The following is a 17,500-nucleotide window of genomic DNA, read 5'->3' as shown; positions in this document are numbered from 1 at the left end:
GTCGCTAGTGTAGTGAATGGGAAGGTAATTGTTAACTGCGGTAAATGTAATGTGGAGATGTTTCGTTGGCATTTCTGTTCACTGTTCCCTAAAGGCTGGTTCAAACGAGCGACGCAAATGCAAATGCAACTTGAGCGCAAGCGCAAGGAATTTCACAAACGTAAGCGCATAGTAATACGCACCCGCAATTGATTATCCCAAGATGGCGGACGAAGAATTCAACTCTAGAGGCATGGAACGAGTATTCTTAACCTATAGCGATTACGTTTGCGTTACACCGGTTCACACGGAGAAAATGCAAGCGCAAACGCAAGCGCTCGAAAATAGAAACTTTTTCATTTCTTGCGTCGGTGCTTGCGCTTGCGTTTGGGCTTGCGTTTGTGTGTCGCTCGTGTGAACCAGCCTTAACACCAAAAAGCGTGTTGTTTGATTTGCCTTTTCTCTGCTCATTATTATAAAGGTTTATAAAGATGTCTAGTCCCAATCTTAACAATTCTGTTCTGCTGGGATGCATGCTCAGTTATCTGTCAGTCTTTCTGTTTGGTTTGGATGGAAGATTCATTTCTTCTGGATACGAGTTCATTTGCGCGGTACGTATATTGAAAATCTGCTTTAGTTTGTACATACAGCTTTAATAACCAAGCGACTCGACGAGATGCCGTTGTTCCTTTCTATATTTCTTTCGTTGTTATTTGATAGAGCGATTTCAATTAAATGACAAGATTACTAACCAAAGCTGTTTGCGATGCTCACCGTTACTAACTGGTGAAAAACAGTTCTGCAACGAAGGGACTCCCCCCAAAAAATCTTCGTAACGAAACGATTTTGCTTGGGTCTACTCTGTGAATTGTAACTTTTTAACTACATTTCAAATTCTCTAAACTAGTGTAGCATCAAACCAGGTGTGATTGTTAACCTGGTCAGGGTTGCTCGAAGCATGGTTAGCGCTAACCAGTATTAAACACCATAATGAGCCCCATAGGTTTTGATACCTCCTAACCAACGCCTTTAGCGCTAACGAGGCTTCGAGCAACCGGCCTACGGTTGCAGGGTCAACCTTAACTTTTGAGAGTCCATTTTATTAGCCATGGCTGCTTGCTCGGAGATGAATACCGAATCACTTGCGAGTTTTACGTGAAAGTACTATTGACACGAATACCGTCCTAACAGTTTTGTACATTAGATTGTAATATCCGATTTCCTTTTCAGAGCAGAGTGTGGACTCTGTCTTTGGGTTTCAGCTTGTCATTTGGTGCAATGTTTTCCAAAACCTGGCGAGTTCACCAGATATTTACCAACAAGAATTTAAAGCGAAAGGTAAATTCATAAATTTGGTTCCAGTAAGTATTGGTTCCGTCAGGTAAGCTAAGAGAAATAGCGAGATATCGACATGATCAAATTATTTAGAAAGGATCTTGTTAAGGAATCATACGTCATTATTACTGTATCTTTGTAGATTATCAAAGACCGTCATTTGTTTGCTGTGGTCTTTCTCCTGGTGATAGTTGACGCTGTATATCTGACCGTTTGGCAAGCAATGGACCCTATGAGAAAAACTGTGAAAGAGTTTTCGGATAAGGTAATACCACATGCAATAGTCTCTTGTCGTTAGTCGAAGGGAGCAGGAAAGTCGCAGTGTTGAAATATATTAAAAAGAATTTGCATTTGAAAAGATTCCCCCGCATTAGCCTCCATTGCAAGCTAGTTCCAGTCCAATGCTGAGAATACGAATATGGTCTATTAGTATCACCCAACTAGTGGACTAATGCAAATCCTGCATTTTGATTGGCTGCGCTACTAGATGACTATTAGTAATGGTCCTCGAGTATCGAAAAGCGTGTCTCTTTCTTCGTTTTGTTCCTGCCAAATAAATATTTCTTCATCTTGCATTCGCTAACTTTATTATTGCCTTTTCTGTCCAACTAGTTGGATGATACTAAAACAATTAGACCCTTCGCCCTCAAGGGCCACGGGTCAATAGCTCATTCGGCCTCGCCCCAGCGCTAAATACAGTTGACCCTTAATTATTATTATTATTATTATTAATATTATTATTATTATTATCCATGTGAAAGCCCTTTTTAGCAATTATATTTAATTATATTTGTCCCTACATACCTGACAATTACAAGAAATTAATTATCCCACTGCTGTAATGCTGGCCAGTGTTCTTCCTTCCGGTAACATCGCATAATTTAGAACTACCTATACGCTGTTTGCCAAGTGGTTGACGATTTTAGATTGTTCAAAAAAGAAGAAAGAGGGAAGAGCATTAGCTAAGAAACTTTGGTAGCTATTTTCACAACACACATTTATTGTACTGGTACCGACATGATTTTCCTTATTATTATTTCGCTTTCCCATGAAACCGTTTTTTGCATCTATCGAGTGATCTTAACAAGTTACTTTTCCTTGAACAGTTCACTTAAATCTTCCCTTAGTTTCTTAATGCCGGCTCCTCAACATCCAATCACAGTGCGAAGAAGTTTCACCGTACATTGTGGTCTTTTCCTCTCGCGTATTTCACAATTGTTGCGATTTTTTTACCTTCTCCGCCCTTTTTTCGGTCTTGTTTGGTTCGGTTGGGCATGACATTTCAATCACGTAAATCCTTTTTGTCCCATGGTCATCCAGTGTTAAATCTGGTCTCTTTGCAGTGCTTATTATTATTATTATTATTATTATTATTATTATTATTATTCCTTGCAAAATGTCACCGCGCCCACACAAATAAGGAGCTTATGAATCAACGATGTTTGCACGAAGGCGTCGTCAGATTGCGTGACATGTCCATTGCGCATACCTATATGGGCAGTTGCCTCAGGTCATTTTCACAGATAAATCGAGTGTCACATTTAGGAGATTATTCTTGACATTCATCTTTTGACATTTTTGTCTGTCTTTCTTCAAGTGACAACCTTATTCTACGCCATGGCGAATAGTGCAACGAAAAATAAAAGTGCTAGGGAAAGTCGAAGCCAAATCTCCATGTCGACAAGGGTAGGAATAGCGCCTGACAGACATGCATGCATAATGTCGGAATCAAAGCTAAAACTTGTGAGTCGTTATTTGGGCGTGTAGCCGCTGAAGCTGTTCAGCAAGCTTATAAATGTCCTCGTTGCAGAAACGAAACTCAGTCTTGCATTCATCATTTATTTACTTACACAAATCCAACCTTTCATAGTTCCAGTACGGAAACTCAGGTTGTTTATGGACTTGTGAACATGGAATAAAATTACACATTTTTGTTCGTTCGATAAGCGTAGACTATCTAAGCTTTCGTTTCTCTGAAGTTAAGGATTTTTGGATTGAACAACTTGCTGTTCGAAAAGATAAAAGCAAACCTCAGAAATGGCGGGAAAATTTACTGCACGTCCACGAACGTCGTCTTATTTACTGCCAGTATCGTAAATTCAAATTTCTACCGGAAAGCGACGCTAGACTCAATGGCGCTGTCGTGTAAACGTCGTCAATTGGTAAGCTCCCAGATGATGATTCAGAACTCCTAAAATTTATGTGGATAAATTCGTGTAGTAATTAATGGTCTGCCTTGCTTAATTTCGTCCCAAGTCTCTAGATTTAGAGCAGGATATTTTATACGTGACGCAACTGGAGCTGTGCGAGTGTGCAGACACATACCGCTGGCTCGGAATACTATGTGGATACAAAGGATTACTGCTACTGTTCGGCGCATTTCTCGCTTGGGAAACAAGAAATGTGACAATTCCGGCCTTGAATGATTCCAAGTACGAGTGGTAAAATGTACTTTAGTATACGACGAAAGTTAATATATGAAAACCATATATATTTGAACTGCTTAGAGAATCAAGTTAAGATGCTAATCATCCCAGTCATTAATTAACGTTACTTGAGCACCCAGTAACGAAAGGAAAGCCTGGAAATTTCAGGCAGCCTGATTTTTTCAAGCTTTCCTTTCGTTACCGCTCAAGTAACGTTAATTCATAACTGCGATGATCAGCATATTAACTTGTACTTATATAATAGGGGAAGTGCACATTATGCAGCTCTCAAGTTACATTCTCAGTTATGAAGTCTTTTAATTGCCTCGATTATCAATAACTTGAACAACGTCAACAACTATTTCTCAGACTCCTTGGCCAATAAAAAAGGCCGTTTTCCCAATTACCCCCAAGACAAACATACAATCGGACAACCTTCCATTGTAAACAGGAAATTCAATGCTTCATGTGGTTGACCCTTGAATGAAATTTGCCAAGCCACGAGCGAACAACAGCAGCCACGAGCAAACAACAGCTTCTATTATCGTCAAACGGTAATTTTGTAACGTAACACTTAAGTTGATTTTCCGGCTTAAATGTACCTTTAATTGAGAAAATAAAAATCCCTGCCCATCCAGAGAAAAAACACGTTTAAGGGGGAAACCTGAACTGAGATACCGGTGCAGTACTCTGTTGCTGTTTGAAGGGGTTTTTGTGAGAAGACAAATCAGCCTGTAAATCTTTAACCAAAATGGTGTCTTCTTTGCAGATACGTTGGAATGTCTGTGTACAATGTACTTTTCCTGTGCGTAATTGGTACCCCCATATCATTAGTCACCAGGGAGACGCCGGATGCTTCGTTCGCTATTGTTTCCATTTGTGTTATCCTCTGTACATCAATTACAATGTGTTTGGTGTTCATACCAAAGGTATCAACATCCGCTGTTTAACAATTAGACCCGTGGCCCTTGAGGGCGAAGGGTCCAATTGCTTTAGTATCACCCAACTAGTTGGACAGAAAAGGCAATAATAAAGTTAGCGAATGCAAGTTGAAGAAATATTTATTTGGCGGCAATAAAACGAAAGAAAGCGTCACGCTTTCCGCTACTCGAGGACTATTACTAATAGTCATCTAGTAGCGTAGCCAATCAAAATGTAGAATTTGTATTTGTCCACTAGTTGGGTGATACTAATTAAATTTATTGCTTACAGCTTGGGCCCTAGCTATGAATGTGACCACACCACTGTTTAATTTACATTCATTCATGCAAGAAGACTATCTGATAGGAAGTCGAAGATAGCTCGGCATCGATGGTTAGTGTAAGCACATGAAAGAATGTGAATTAATAAAAAGTGCTTACACTTTCAGGACTTTCGTTTTTCTCAGATAATAAATTGAACTCAGACTTCCCATGGATAGCGACCGAGTGATATTGGGTTCTACATTGCATTGGTTGATGACAAATCCTTCTTCTTTCCGCTATAAGTACCATCTCGACTACAGTAAATTTCGAATGATTTGATCCAATCCCCTTTCCCAGGGATCTCTTTCGAGAACAAAGAAAGAAATTGTTGGAATGAACCAGTTGGTATTCGGCAGCCATGTTGGTGTCCCAAGCTAATGTTCAGCGAATTTAGCTCTGTTCGCATGCAAGCATTTGACTTTGCTTTGATTATAAAGCATGACCAACTGTCGCGCAAGTAAAATAACATCAGTTGAAACGCTGAATCACTTATCAATCCTACAATTGTAGGTTCTTGAAATGAAACGCCTTTTGCCGGTTGGGGATCAATTTTGTCGCACGTTCGCAGTCAACACTTTTGCAACTGAAGTAAACAGCACCATGGGTACAGTTGATATTAACAAAGAACGACTGCTGATGGATTTCAAGAGGAAAATGGATGCGGTAAGAGATTGAAGGGAAAGGACACGACATAAACAAAATGGTGGGAGCTGGGAACACGCTTTATTAACCTGCGCATGATAGAGGTGTATGTAGGCCGCTGGCCAACACCTACGACAAATGCTGCAGAGACGACGTCCGGACGTTCGTTGTTGACATGTCGTCTGAGTAACCTACGAATTTGCTCCCACAAGTCCTCTTGCTCTAAGCAAATGGGCTACAAAGATTATCCGGTATATCGTGCTTAAATTTCTCAGAAAGTTGATTACGCACTCCATTTTCAACGTTCAAGCTTGATTTTCCAGAGGTTATGCTGATGAGGCAAAATTTGTAAACAAAGCCTTAAATACGTTACACAGCTCATTCCAAAATGGCGGCAATTTTGAAATTAGTTGTAACAAACTTCAGACTCGTTACGTTTCCTCGGTGTTGCAATTTTTAACTCTTACTATGCAGGTCTATGCAGGTATTTTCTTTGCCGTAGAAGTTTATCAATGAAAGATTTGGCAGTTTTACTCTTTGTACGACTCAGTTTGCACAATTGGTGGCGAAACGTCCATATGTCAGTAAAAGCGCGCGACTTTGTCGATTCCTTTGGATCGAGGAAGGAACGACAAACGGTCGGAGTCTTTCAGATCTACCCACGCGCAGGCTTTCAGTTCAAGTTTGTCAAGTGCGCGTAATAGTTCATAGATCCACTGTCGATTGTGGTTAAGTGTCTGCATCTACATCTATCATGACTTGGCAAAAGTTGCCCATCGCCCCTATACGCGAAGTGTATCCTGCAAAGCAGGCGTTTTTCTTCAGGCGGACGCGTGTTCAAGGTTCACTGAAAGGAGCCTCCATTTTAAAACCACAGCTTCTCTCTTCCTCTCCCTGAGAGCAATTTTTTGATGCGCCCCAGTTCTCTGTTAGTTTCGTTATCCAAGATGTCGCCGATAATTCGTACCTAATGCGCCTGCTTTGCAGCCTTGCTCTTCTCCCCAGCTTTTAAATTATCACTCACGGTCTTTAGAAAACACAGGTTGCAAATGCTAAGACTTAAACGGACACTTGGAGTTGAAGTCAAATTCGGCATGCATCTAATTACACGCATTTCTGAACATACGTGCACTAGCAAATCCTTGAAGAGCGAAATGGTTAATAGACCATTTTTCGAATTCTCACGGCTGGACTGGATCTAGCATGAAATGGAGGCTAATGCGGGCAAATCTTTTCAAATGCAAATTAATTTGCCCGCATTAGATCCAGTCCAGCTGTCAGAATTCGAAAATGGTCTACTAATCACACACGACTCCGCAAACTGCTGGCTTTAAACAATACGCGGTTACCGTGTATGAAGAAAGGTTCTCTCTGCTTTACGTTTGATGTTTCATTTGAGTAATTTTTATCTTGTTTAGAAAGACAACGAAATCCGTGAATTGAGACTTCGGTTATCTAAGGTATCGAGCACGAGAAGACGCCCCAGCACAGAACAGAAAAGAGCTGAGGAAATTACACCAATCCATTTGAAGTAGACGCTCTAATTGGACTGGTTTGGTTTCTTTGTGAGGATGCAAGGCTGCAGCCGAGAGTAAAGGAACAACAGGATACCACAATTTAGGGTTTCGCAAGATCGGAGTACATTCAACGTGAATTGAATGGCAGCAAGAGAAAATAAGGGGACAGAGAGGGAGGCACAAGGCGTTGGCCGGGATCTGTTATGTCCACGGAAGTTATTTTTAGACGAGTGGAAGTCTTTGTTCGAGCGGAAGTCTGTCTTCTGAGACGTCCGCATGCAGTCTTGCCTCGCTCTCAGGTTCTTAGTGAAAAGAGAAAATGATGGCGCACGTGGAAGGCTGATGAATATATATTTTCTTTCAAACATCGGACCGAGGTTGGCCTGCATGCGGACGTCTCGGAAGACTTCCGCTCGTCTAAAAATAACTTTCGTGGACATGACATATCCCAAGGGCTGGACCGGGAGCCTCCTTCTCTGTCCCCTCATTTTCTCTTGGTGGCAGAGAGAGTCGCATTGGTTTTTAAACTGGCGCATCATGTCCATTGGAAGAAAGACGCCGTTCGGTTACACTGTTGCTTTAAACCGCCATCATAGTGCGGAACAAGTTTACAGGAACGGTTGCAGAAAGCAGAAAACCAAGTTCCACTTTTCATGAAACTTGCCTTGTCCTTGGTATTGTCTTGGAAATTAACTGAACCTTTCATTGGGAAGGCGTAAAAAAATTAAACTAAGAAACCCTTCCTTTCAGTCAGGGCTGGAAAGCATTTACTTAGCCATTTTAGTGAGCAATTCTCCTCTCACAAATGGAATAGGTATACTCGTCTTGCTTTCAATCATTTTTGCCAAGCAAACTGTCAAAAACGCGCTGTAAAAGGCCAAGTACGTTATACCTTAAGAATCATTTGTCAATAAACGAGGTCACAAGCAGAACACTGTGATAATTTCAGCAATAAATTACGGCAATCTCTACGCAGAATTTATAGGAGGTTGTTTGAATTTTTCCTTTCTTCCTTAAGATTTTAAGTCGCTTTGTAAACAATGAACATCTTTCAAGAGTTCCGTCTATTCGTTACAATCTTAGGGCGCGTTCGATTGACCCTATTCCGGAATAAGAATACGTGGAGTGATGATTTAAAACACTATGTATGGCGTTTGGCAGCAACAAGAATAATAAAGCTGTGTTTAAAATAGCATTTTAGCAAATGTTTGACATTTGACAATATTGATGTGAATCCCCGCAAAAACGAAGGATTTCTAACTTCTATTCCATGTATTCCTATTCCGGAATAGGGTCAATCGAACGCGCCCTAAGAGAGATTTAGCGTCACGGGTTACGTGAAACGCCAGGAGCCCATCTGGAAACGCGAAAGGCAAAAGTGACCACGTGACCATGATTTTCCCGCCATTTTTCGTGTTTGCCGGTTGTTGCTTGCCCCTTAGGTTGACTCTGTTAACTCGCAAAAGGCTTCATCAAAACTCGCAAACTTTGACAGGTAAGGATTTTAATTTTATATAGCGTCTTTTTCCAAAAAAACAATGTTAAAAAGGACTCCTAGTTTTTTTGTCAGTTAACTGAATACTCGGGATTAACAGAATTCATTCCGAGTTGCGGACTTGCCGTGGGTCACGCGAAACAAAAGTCACAAGCTTCACTCCATTTTACGTGAAACGTGTAATGGAAGCCGACGTTTGCCATTTCAAGCAAACATGATGCTAAATCTCTTCATTAGGGACTTCAAGATAAACGACGACGACGTTGACGAAAACGCCACAAACCAGTAATATGATTGGTTAAAATAAGAAAAATGCACGTGCGGCACGCGTTTTAGTTCACGTTTTTGTGGTACTTTGCACAAAAACGACGTGAAATCACCAAATTTGAGGTTTTAACGGCAACGCTCCCATGCAAATGCGAATGTCTTATTTTCTTTTCTTTACACTGAATAACTCGAACCAATTTATTTCTAAGATACTTCGTCAACATTAACGACGTGAACGAGATGGATTAGAGATGGAGTACTGACGAAAGCCTTACGAATGTGCACAAGTTACATTTTGAGGTGACTTTTTCGTCGACGTCACCGTCGTAGATCTTAAAATCATGAGTCGCGCTTGAATGAATTCGAACATACCCAGAGGTACAGCGACCCCTCTTAGAGAGATTGAGTCTCCATATTTAAACAAAACCACAACGATCACCATAGGTAACTTTAAACAAGTTCAAACTGTTTAATTTGGAAATCTGTATTGTTTACACCAGTATCTACCATAAATCTTTGAAAACGCCATTGTATATACCCGAGGTTCGTTGTCGAGTTTCTGTGAGTGTACAACTACTTGGGAGTGATAAGAAGCAAATAAAATATACCTGTGGTTTGGTCAAAGCATCAAAAATACTCCGGTCTCAGACTCCACTTAATCTAGTCAACCATAAGAATACAAATGCATGTGGTGTAATGCTTTAAGGCGGCCCGTTCAAGGCAACGTTTAATACACATCACAAGCACACGATCTTGAAGCGTGTAACTTGCAACTCTTTCCCTTGGAACAAAGCTGGGGATTTTAGGACACTAATTTTATGCCCATATATGGACCAAAAAAAAAATCGAAAAAGCACGAGCTACGTTACATCCAAATAAGGAAATTCTTACACTAAAAAAAACTCCAGCTCTGAACAAGAGTTAAACGCTTCAAAGTCATGCGATGTAGCCATGTATTAATAATACTTAATGTAAATGTCTTTCAAAAGTTTGCATATCGGATCACCAAGGTCTCCACAAAGGGTCCGTTACATGTAACCCCGAAGAAGCCCCATTAGCAGCTAAATCGTGGTGCATTGTAGGGGATCCAATCGATTCGGGGCGTACAACAGGAACATAATGCAGCGGGATGGCCTCTGGTGATGATCGTGAACGATTACAGGGAGCCCCGTTTGGGGAGACAGCGGTACCCGACACGGGTCTGAATTCAAATGCGTCGGAATAGAAGAGCCGCCTTGAATAGTTCCCTGCAAGATCCTTGGTGGTCTCAAATTGGATAGAGCTTGGAGTTCTTGAAGAAGATTGTTGACCAACATCATTGGGCAATCGAGATGAAACGGGGTAACAGGCAAAGTGAGTCAAGAACTGCGTTTTTACGTCAGGGTCCCAGCGCTCTTCTCCAACCACTCTCTCGTTTGGAACACAACCGCTGTATCCCGCATGGTACTTGAGCAACATACGAGGGTCGGTTGAACTCATCACTGTGACAAAAGGAAAACGGGATTATGGATATCAATTTTTGCTTTATAAGCGTTTGGTTACACGAACGGCTGCTCCTCCACTGGCCATGTCGACAGCCACCGTTAAAGAAAGCATGCCGGGGTGTTACGAAAATGATAAAAGTTTCGAGTCCTCAAAACGATACAATTATGACAATTTGAAAACGTCTTAGTTTAAAAAATGCTATACTGGCTTTGCCGTAAGGCAGCAATGGACGAAATCGAAACGCCCTGCTACAGCCAACACCGGGCATGCACAACTACACCACAGGATTGTACTAACAAGTCTTCCAAACTTGGAATCACTTTGCGAAATAAGGTAATACCAACACGGGAAGCTTTCATCAAGAAGATGGCTTCACTTTATAAGGAGAGTGACTTTGGTGAGTTTGACGCAATCGATCAAATTCACAATAGACTGTTCGCAGTCCCTTCTGAGTCAGTCGAACCGCCCGCTTTAGTCAGCACGCAAGAGAGCCGAGAATGGTGATAGAGCGAGATCAAGAGACTGCACTCTTTTCTGAAACCGACACGTTCCGAATCACAAAAATCTGCTAATCTAATTAGTGAAAGTGATATGACAGATGGTTCCGCCTTTTTTACTGCTTATGTCAATAAACGCTCGAATAACTACAGCATACGGCGTGGCAATCCCTTTTCTGTGCATGTCGAAATCAATCAACTATTCGAAACGGAAAATGCAAAAAAACTACTGTATTTATTTGAATTTAATGAGCGACACTCCAAAGAAGCCCGGTAAAAAGAGAAGTAGAAAACCCAAGAAGAGAGAGGCCTCAGATTTTTGCCGGATTGCAGAATACATGTTAAACTGAATGTTTAGTGTTTTGGAAAGTTACGACGGTGCGATGTTCGTCCTACAACTATCAAGGACAACTTTTTGTTTGGAACGGACGACTCATCTACCATTCGACCAGTGAAGTCAGAAGACTGACCTTGTTCTGCACAAAAGATGACTCAATACTTGTTTGAAGCCATGTCCTTTAACAAATTCCCCTTCTTCTCGAAGGCAACTACCCATAGATAATCGTTTGACCGAATCGCAGCGACGAGGCTTGACGAGGAACGAATACCACGACCGATGGCGTTTGATTTGGGTCACCCGTATCCTTTAAGAGAACAAAGCCCTCATAAATAATGGTCTTGCCGAAATCAGTTGGTAGCACAGTCATAACATACTTGCCCTATAGAAGAGCTTCGACCGCAAGTTTCTACTCTCGTTTGGGTTCAAGGTGCTAGCCATTGGAAGGGATAAATGAGCCATACCGTGCTTATCTTTCCCCAGGGAAAATCAAAGACAGATTGGCGTCGCAATCTGACAAGAAATAATTTATTCGTCAAAAAGATCCGACAGAGATCCAAATTCCCCGTTGCTGGTGCAACGGGTGATTCTGAACGCGTCGGTTGTAGAAGAGCGTGCAGTCCCTATATCTCGCTATATGACCATTCTCCCCTCGGCCTGTCTGACTAAGGCGGGCAGTTCGACTGACTCAGAAAGGAGTGCAAGCAGTCTTAATTCACATTAGTCGAATTCTCATACAAAGGATCGATAGTGACAGGGAGGAGGTAGTGAGATCGATGAGGAGGGGAAGGGTGGTGGCTGTGTTAGAACCTCGAGCCAACTTAATTTGCTTGACTGGCAGTAATAAAACCCCTCCTTCGTTTTATCTGGTCATTTTCTTTTTCTTTTCTTTCTTTTTCTTTTCCTTTTTTGAGAGGTTTTTCCCTTTTTTTTTCATTTGGTCGAATCGTAGTAGTAGTAGTAAGATTTTATTTAAACAAAGAAAATCATCAGTTCAGTTAAGCTTTACAAGTTAAAAACTAAAACTATTTACAACTGCTTTACATGACTGCCGTGTAGAAATCCGATATGCTGGATACCTTCTCCAAGTTTCGCTTAAATTGATCAACAGATCCAACATTCTTTAAGCTATTGGGCTAGCGATTCCATAATGTGGCCCCGCTATAGGAGAAACTTCGCTTTAAATACATAGTTCTCGGTTTTGGCAAAGCCAGTTTTCCCTCAGAGTTTCTCAGGTTACAATTAGAGTAACACTGAGTGAAAAGACGCTGAAGATAATCCGGGGCATGTCCATTTATTGTCTTATACATCATTACCGCTTTCCGTTTCATTCGTCGAATTGATAGCCTCTCCCAGTTAAGGGTGGTTAGGAGGTGGTTCGAGTTCGTATCAAAAGGCAATTTTGTAATTACTCTAGCTGCACTATTCTGCATTTTGTGGAGCTTATCACTCAGGTAGCCACTCAAACAGTCCCAAACAGGGCTGCAATAATCTAAATATGGCACAATCAGAACGTTATAAATTTGAATGGCAGTTTCTTTCAGAATAAAGGGTCGCACACGTTTGAGGGCACCTATAGCTGAGGATACGTTTTTGCATATTTCTTCAACGAGTTTGCACCAAATAAGGTGAGCATCTATGGTAACGCCCAGGGATTTGGTATGTTCAACCTTCTTGATGATTTGATCGTCAATTCTTATTTCAACGTCCTCATTTTGGACAGATAATCTCTGCCTTGACCCAATAATCATTTCAGTTTTGGCAACATTTAAACTAAGCTTGTTGGCTCTCAGCCAGCAGCTCAATTTACTTAGTTCAGGGATCAAGGACTGTTTGAGCTCCGTTAACGTTTTAGCCGCTAGTGTAATGTTTGTGTCATCAGTAAACACCCTTTCAGCCAGTTAAGAAGACAGTTGACAGAGGCCTTGCGACTACCACCTTAAAGCTATTAGGTACTACTATCCTCCGATGTGACGTTCCAATTGCCGGGCAATTTCAAACAAGAATGCCTTTCCAGCTGTTCCGAACGACATCTGCCATTACCAGTGATTTAGATTTTCATTAAATAAACTGCTATAGAAATAAGCTCCTTACAGTTTAATTATGAAAATATACCCCAGCACCGCTCAGTTACATATTAACTTCTCATTAGATGTCAGCCGGTTTCCTCACCGGTTCGTTGGTGTCTCAGCATACGAAGGTGATGTACAGTCATCTCCAAAATGTCGGCCTTTTCCAGTTTGGTATATCTTGATATCTGCAAATCACATACCAGAAATTAAGAAAAAAAAAGTTACGTTTGCATGTGACAACTTTGACGTATGGAACCTTAATTTTACTGACTATGCATATCCAATTTGAGAAAGGCTACAATTGACAGTTTGTCATAGGATAGTCTTCTTCATGCGTCCACAAGGGCACGTTGTCCATCATACCGGCGCAATTGCAATGTACCATAAACTTTGACTTGAATGCTTATTTACCAAAAATGCCACCAAGATAAATACCGCATGAAATTTGGCTTTAGCGAACTTTAGTTTCGCGCATAGGATGCGAGTTTTTTGTTGTTGTTCACACTTAAAACGACTACATTTCAAAACTTGAAGCGCGTGTTTAGAACGAAAAACAAATGGCGTCGTATTAAAACCTAGGGATCGCTAAATAAACGAAATGTTACATAATTATTCAAACTTCAAATAATAAATGTTAAATGAGTGGACTTCTTCCAACCTTCTTTGAAAGGGCTTCAGTCCGGCATGACTATTCCGGGCATGGGGGTGAGGGAGGGGGAGGGGGGGGTGAGTAGGGTAGGGGTAGGAGGTGAAGGTTGCAATAGCTGACACAACCCAAACCTTTACAAAAATGCTAACCTTGGGCCTAAACACTCTGCTTTAGATAATATTTAGGACTAAGGTTAGCGTTATTAATGGCGAGGTTTGGGTTGTTTCAGCTCTTGTACTCCTCACCCCCTACCCCTCATCTCTACCCCCACCCCCGGAATAGTCATGCCGCTTCAGTTCGCGCCCTTGCTGCGGTGATCCTTCGCTTAAGAAAAGGAAAAAGTAACCGCTTTTCTCACTACTGAATTTAACAAGACAATCATAACTAGTTGTCTTGACGAGATGAAAACTCTTATTGTTTCCACGAAGCAAACAGAAAAAAGAAGTACCTCTGATGAAAAATAAAGGACAGTAGAGTAGAACCCAACGAAGCCTTCTCACAAAACAGCATGTTACCAGTTTTAAAATTAAATTCCAAAAATAGAACATGTAACTTTAGCATTTTATCAAACTTGCATGTCAGCAGGACAGAAAAATAAAGGACTGCTTCCGAAACAAAAGAGAGAGATTAACATAAAACGCTTCCCCGACAAATGAATAACTTTTTTATGTTCTCTTCTACTTTTTTTTTCATTTTTGATAACAATTATACTTACATCTCTGTTCTGAGCTTGGAGAACAAGTTTCTTGAGTTCTTCGAGACTGCGGTTAATTCGCTCGCGCCTTCTTTTTTCCATAACTGGTTTAGACCACTACGAAAAAAAAAAAGGAAAAGACAAAACACTGACAAATCCATTTCAAAACATTAGTAAATAACTTGATACTTGACCATTAATCTTCTTGACTGAACCGCGCAGTCCTCTAACTGACTTGTACGAAAGAGACTAATTATATTTCCTGATGCAAACATTTCCTGACATATTAAATCGTTATTATTTTCTTAAAATCATTACCGCTTTCGTCCTCATAAAAGAGGGGGGATGCTAAAAAAGACCGTTGAGATGTTGTTACCTTTTTTCTTTCCGAGTGTCTATCTTTTATGGCCGATGCAGATTCTTGAACCATAATTCTTAGTTTCGCTTTGTACTGCCGAATTCAAGCAATAAGTATGGCGCGATATCTTACCCCTACTAACCTAAGTGACAAATGAACACCAAAGCAATCAATATGACCTTTATTTACTTATCCAGCCGTGGGAAAATCTCTCATTCCGAGTTCCCAACCTCATCGTATTATCCTTGTATTTTGTTTTAAAAAAAGCGTTCGCATTTTTGTCGGATAAAAGGTATGTTAGCGTTTATTGGCAGCTGAGAGAAAAACAGCGTGAGAACCGGACGATATGATTGGATAAATGCGATGGAAGACAAAGAACCCTCAGCACGCGCTATGCAAATAAGGCAAAAGGTGCAAGCGCGCAGGAACGTACACTCGTGCGACAAAATGACAGTCTCGTGCGATTTGACAAAACGTTTTATTACGTCAATTCGGGCACATAAACGGATTTAAAATCTGCGACTTTTAAAGGCTACGAACCAAATTTCCGAGACTTAAACGGATGCTTATTAATCGAATCTCTTTCCTTTTGCGCACTCTTTTCATGGCCAATTTTTTCCTCTGCTGCTAGACTCACCCCGATAAAGCTTAAACCTGAGCCGTGAGAACGAATCCTGCTAATTGGTTATAAAAAAAGCAAACAATTAAGCTTTGGAATGATCAGCCAGGGAATAGACTCGTGGTACAATGGGAAACCTCAGCGGGTCATTGTAGGATATGTAATGCATATTGTAAATAAAACATTACTCGGTCTGCTTCTGGAGCACGTGTTTGCTTTTGTGAGACAAGTGTGTATTGTTCAACGATATTGTTCCTCACACCCGCTCAACACAAAAGATCTCTGCGTTGCAAAACGACACGACCCTGACAGAACAATGACATCAAAAGTTTCCCACGCATAGAAGCCAATATGCCGTCACATTCAGTTCCTTCAACGCAAAATTTCTACCTCCCAAAAAGATTTAATGCACTTCCAATGCTGTCATTCACAATGACTACGGCCCAAAAGAGATGCACACGCCCCCGTCTTTCTGATGATTAAGTCTTCGTTTGCTCCATTGTCGGATAGAAATCTCGATAGTCAACTTAAAACAAACATGGCATCCCATTAATACAATGAAAACCTCTCCCCCGTTTAATGAAACGACATAAAATAAATATCGAGTTTTTTAATGATCTAAACCCGGAAAATAATTTGAAATGAAGCGAGAACAAAAACAAATAGAAAGAGACAAAGGATAGTTTTCAACAGACATATTTCATTTAGTCGAAAGAAAAAACAGCTTCAAAATAATAAAAGTAACAAGGACAGGGGCATATAGCCGATTGGTGGTAAAAATAAGAGCTTCATTTGTTAAATAACTGTTATCAAACGAATGGGAGGCTGCTAGGGTATATCGGGGCAGGTCTGATCCGAGGTGTGATCTAAAATGCTCCGATTTATGTTAAAGGCTTGTTTCTCTATCAAATCTATAAGCACACAAAACGCAGGGGACGTACGATTTCCTGCATAATGCAAACAAGTTTTAACTAAGTAATTGGTCTATGATATTCTTTTCTGTCTCCTATCTACGACAGCCGGAAGTAAGTCGCACAGCGGACGCTTCGATCTCCTTACGAAAAGCCAAAAACTCCCTTTTTAACGTTGATACCAACCGCACACACTAAAACAGAAACCGTTTGGCAGTTGGTATTCGTTGCAAGCGATTATCATGAAAAACGCCAGTAATTTCATCGCCGGTCAGACGCTAAGGAGTCAAGTCTGTTCGAAAATTGTTGGCAAAAGGAATACTTCACAGTTTGAAGACCACTAAATTATAGCTTCCAGTTGCAGCTGGAACGTAAACATCACCTAGTTACACAAAAAGACTGCCTCGGGAGAGGCAGGCAAGGTCAAACTTTCAAACAATAGCGATGATTCTTGGGCTAAAGCAAAGTACCTTCCGCTCAAATAATTACCTTTTAATGTGTCTATGATTAAATCAGTAACCTTCTAAAATGTGATCGATTGCTTTTTTCCACTCTCTCCCGTCATAATTTCATTCAGTAATTATTATACGTTGCCGTTAGCTCAATAAAATTGAACCCTCCCGACTTCAAAGAGAACTAGTTTTACACTGTTAAAAAAACATATTACCACATCACTGAATGACGAGCAAAGAAAGGAAACAACCAAAGAAAAGGGGGAAAAGGAAATAATCTAATAGGAAGCTATCACATTCGTCGTCTTTCATGGACCGAAAAACGTGGACTTAATCGGCTTAAGAATTTCTTAAAAGAGTCGTTCACTAACTGTTGCAAGCAACCATTGATTAAGATGGACGAGCAAATCCGGCGCCAAGATCGATCATTTTTGACAACTTTGCCAATTGTCAGCGGGTGCGATGCTTGCCCTTTCGCCGTGTCGCGATCAGCTACTATAACCGTCTCCTAAGCAACGACG

General features: G+C 40.8%; 2 protein-coding genes across 8 annotated transcripts in view; one reads left to right on the top strand and one right to left on the bottom strand.

The window, feature by feature from the left end:
* LOC138004247 (gamma-aminobutyric acid type B receptor subunit 1-like) overlaps positions 1-8,212 on the top strand; it is a 51,451-nt gene extending 43,239 nt beyond the window's left edge. For 5 of the 7 annotated variants that reach the window (XM_068850732.1, XM_068850761.1, XM_068850726.1 and 2 more), the window contains 7 exons: positions 461-590; positions 1,210-1,317; positions 1,457-1,579; positions 3,571-3,746; positions 4,510-4,669; positions 5,495-5,647; positions 7,045-8,212. In XM_068850732.1, coding sequence (XP_068706833.1) covers positions 461-590; positions 1,210-1,317; positions 1,457-1,579; positions 3,571-3,746; positions 4,510-4,669; positions 5,495-5,647; positions 7,045-7,161 — 967 coding nt within the window. In that variant the 3' untranslated portion in view covers positions 7,162-8,212. The remainder of the gene's footprint in view (positions 1-460; positions 591-1,209; positions 1,318-1,456; positions 1,580-3,570; positions 3,747-4,509; positions 4,670-5,494; positions 5,648-7,044) is intronic. The other 2 variants (XM_068850739.1, XM_068850745.1) reach the window with 1 other exon arrangement.
* A 1,138-nt stretch (positions 8,213-9,350) lies between these two features.
* Positions 9,351-15,168, bottom strand: LOC138004234 (transcription factor HES-2-like). The gene is made up of 4 exons (XM_068850712.1): positions 15,016-15,168; positions 14,661-14,756; positions 13,397-13,481; positions 9,351-10,386 (listed from the first exon to the last, which is right to left on the bottom strand). The coding sequence occupies exons 1-4, from the start codon at positions 15,067-15,069 to the stop codon at positions 9,908-9,910; spliced, it is 714 nt and encodes a 237-aa protein (XP_068706813.1). The 5' UTR covers positions 15,070-15,168; the 3' UTR covers positions 9,351-9,907.
* Between the last annotated feature and the right edge of the window lie 2,332 nt (positions 15,169-17,500).

Source organism: Montipora foliosa, chromosome 1 (assembly GCF_036669935.1).
Source record: "Montipora foliosa isolate CH-2021 chromosome 1, ASM3666993v2, whole genome shotgun sequence".
NCBI lineage: Eukaryota > Metazoa > Cnidaria > Anthozoa > Scleractinia > Acroporidae > Montipora > Montipora foliosa.
The sequence above is the reverse complement of the archived record's forward strand: the minus strand, read 5'-3'. Positions and strand labels throughout refer to the sequence as shown.

Excerpts from the sequence above, each read along its gene's own strand:
- LOC138004234 (XM_068850712.1), bottom strand. The coding sequence starts at position 15,069 with ATGGTTCAAGAATCTGCATCGGCCATAAAAGATAGACACTCGGAAAGA. Across the intron at positions 14,757-15,015 it reads GACACTCGGAAAGAAAAAAG|TGGTCTAAACCAGTTATGGA; the intron begins GTAACAACATCT and ends TTTTTTTCGTAG. Across the intron at positions 10,387-13,396 it reads GCTGAGACACCAACGAACCG|TGATGAGTTCAACCGACCCT; the intron begins GTGAGGAAACCG and ends CTTTTGTCACAG.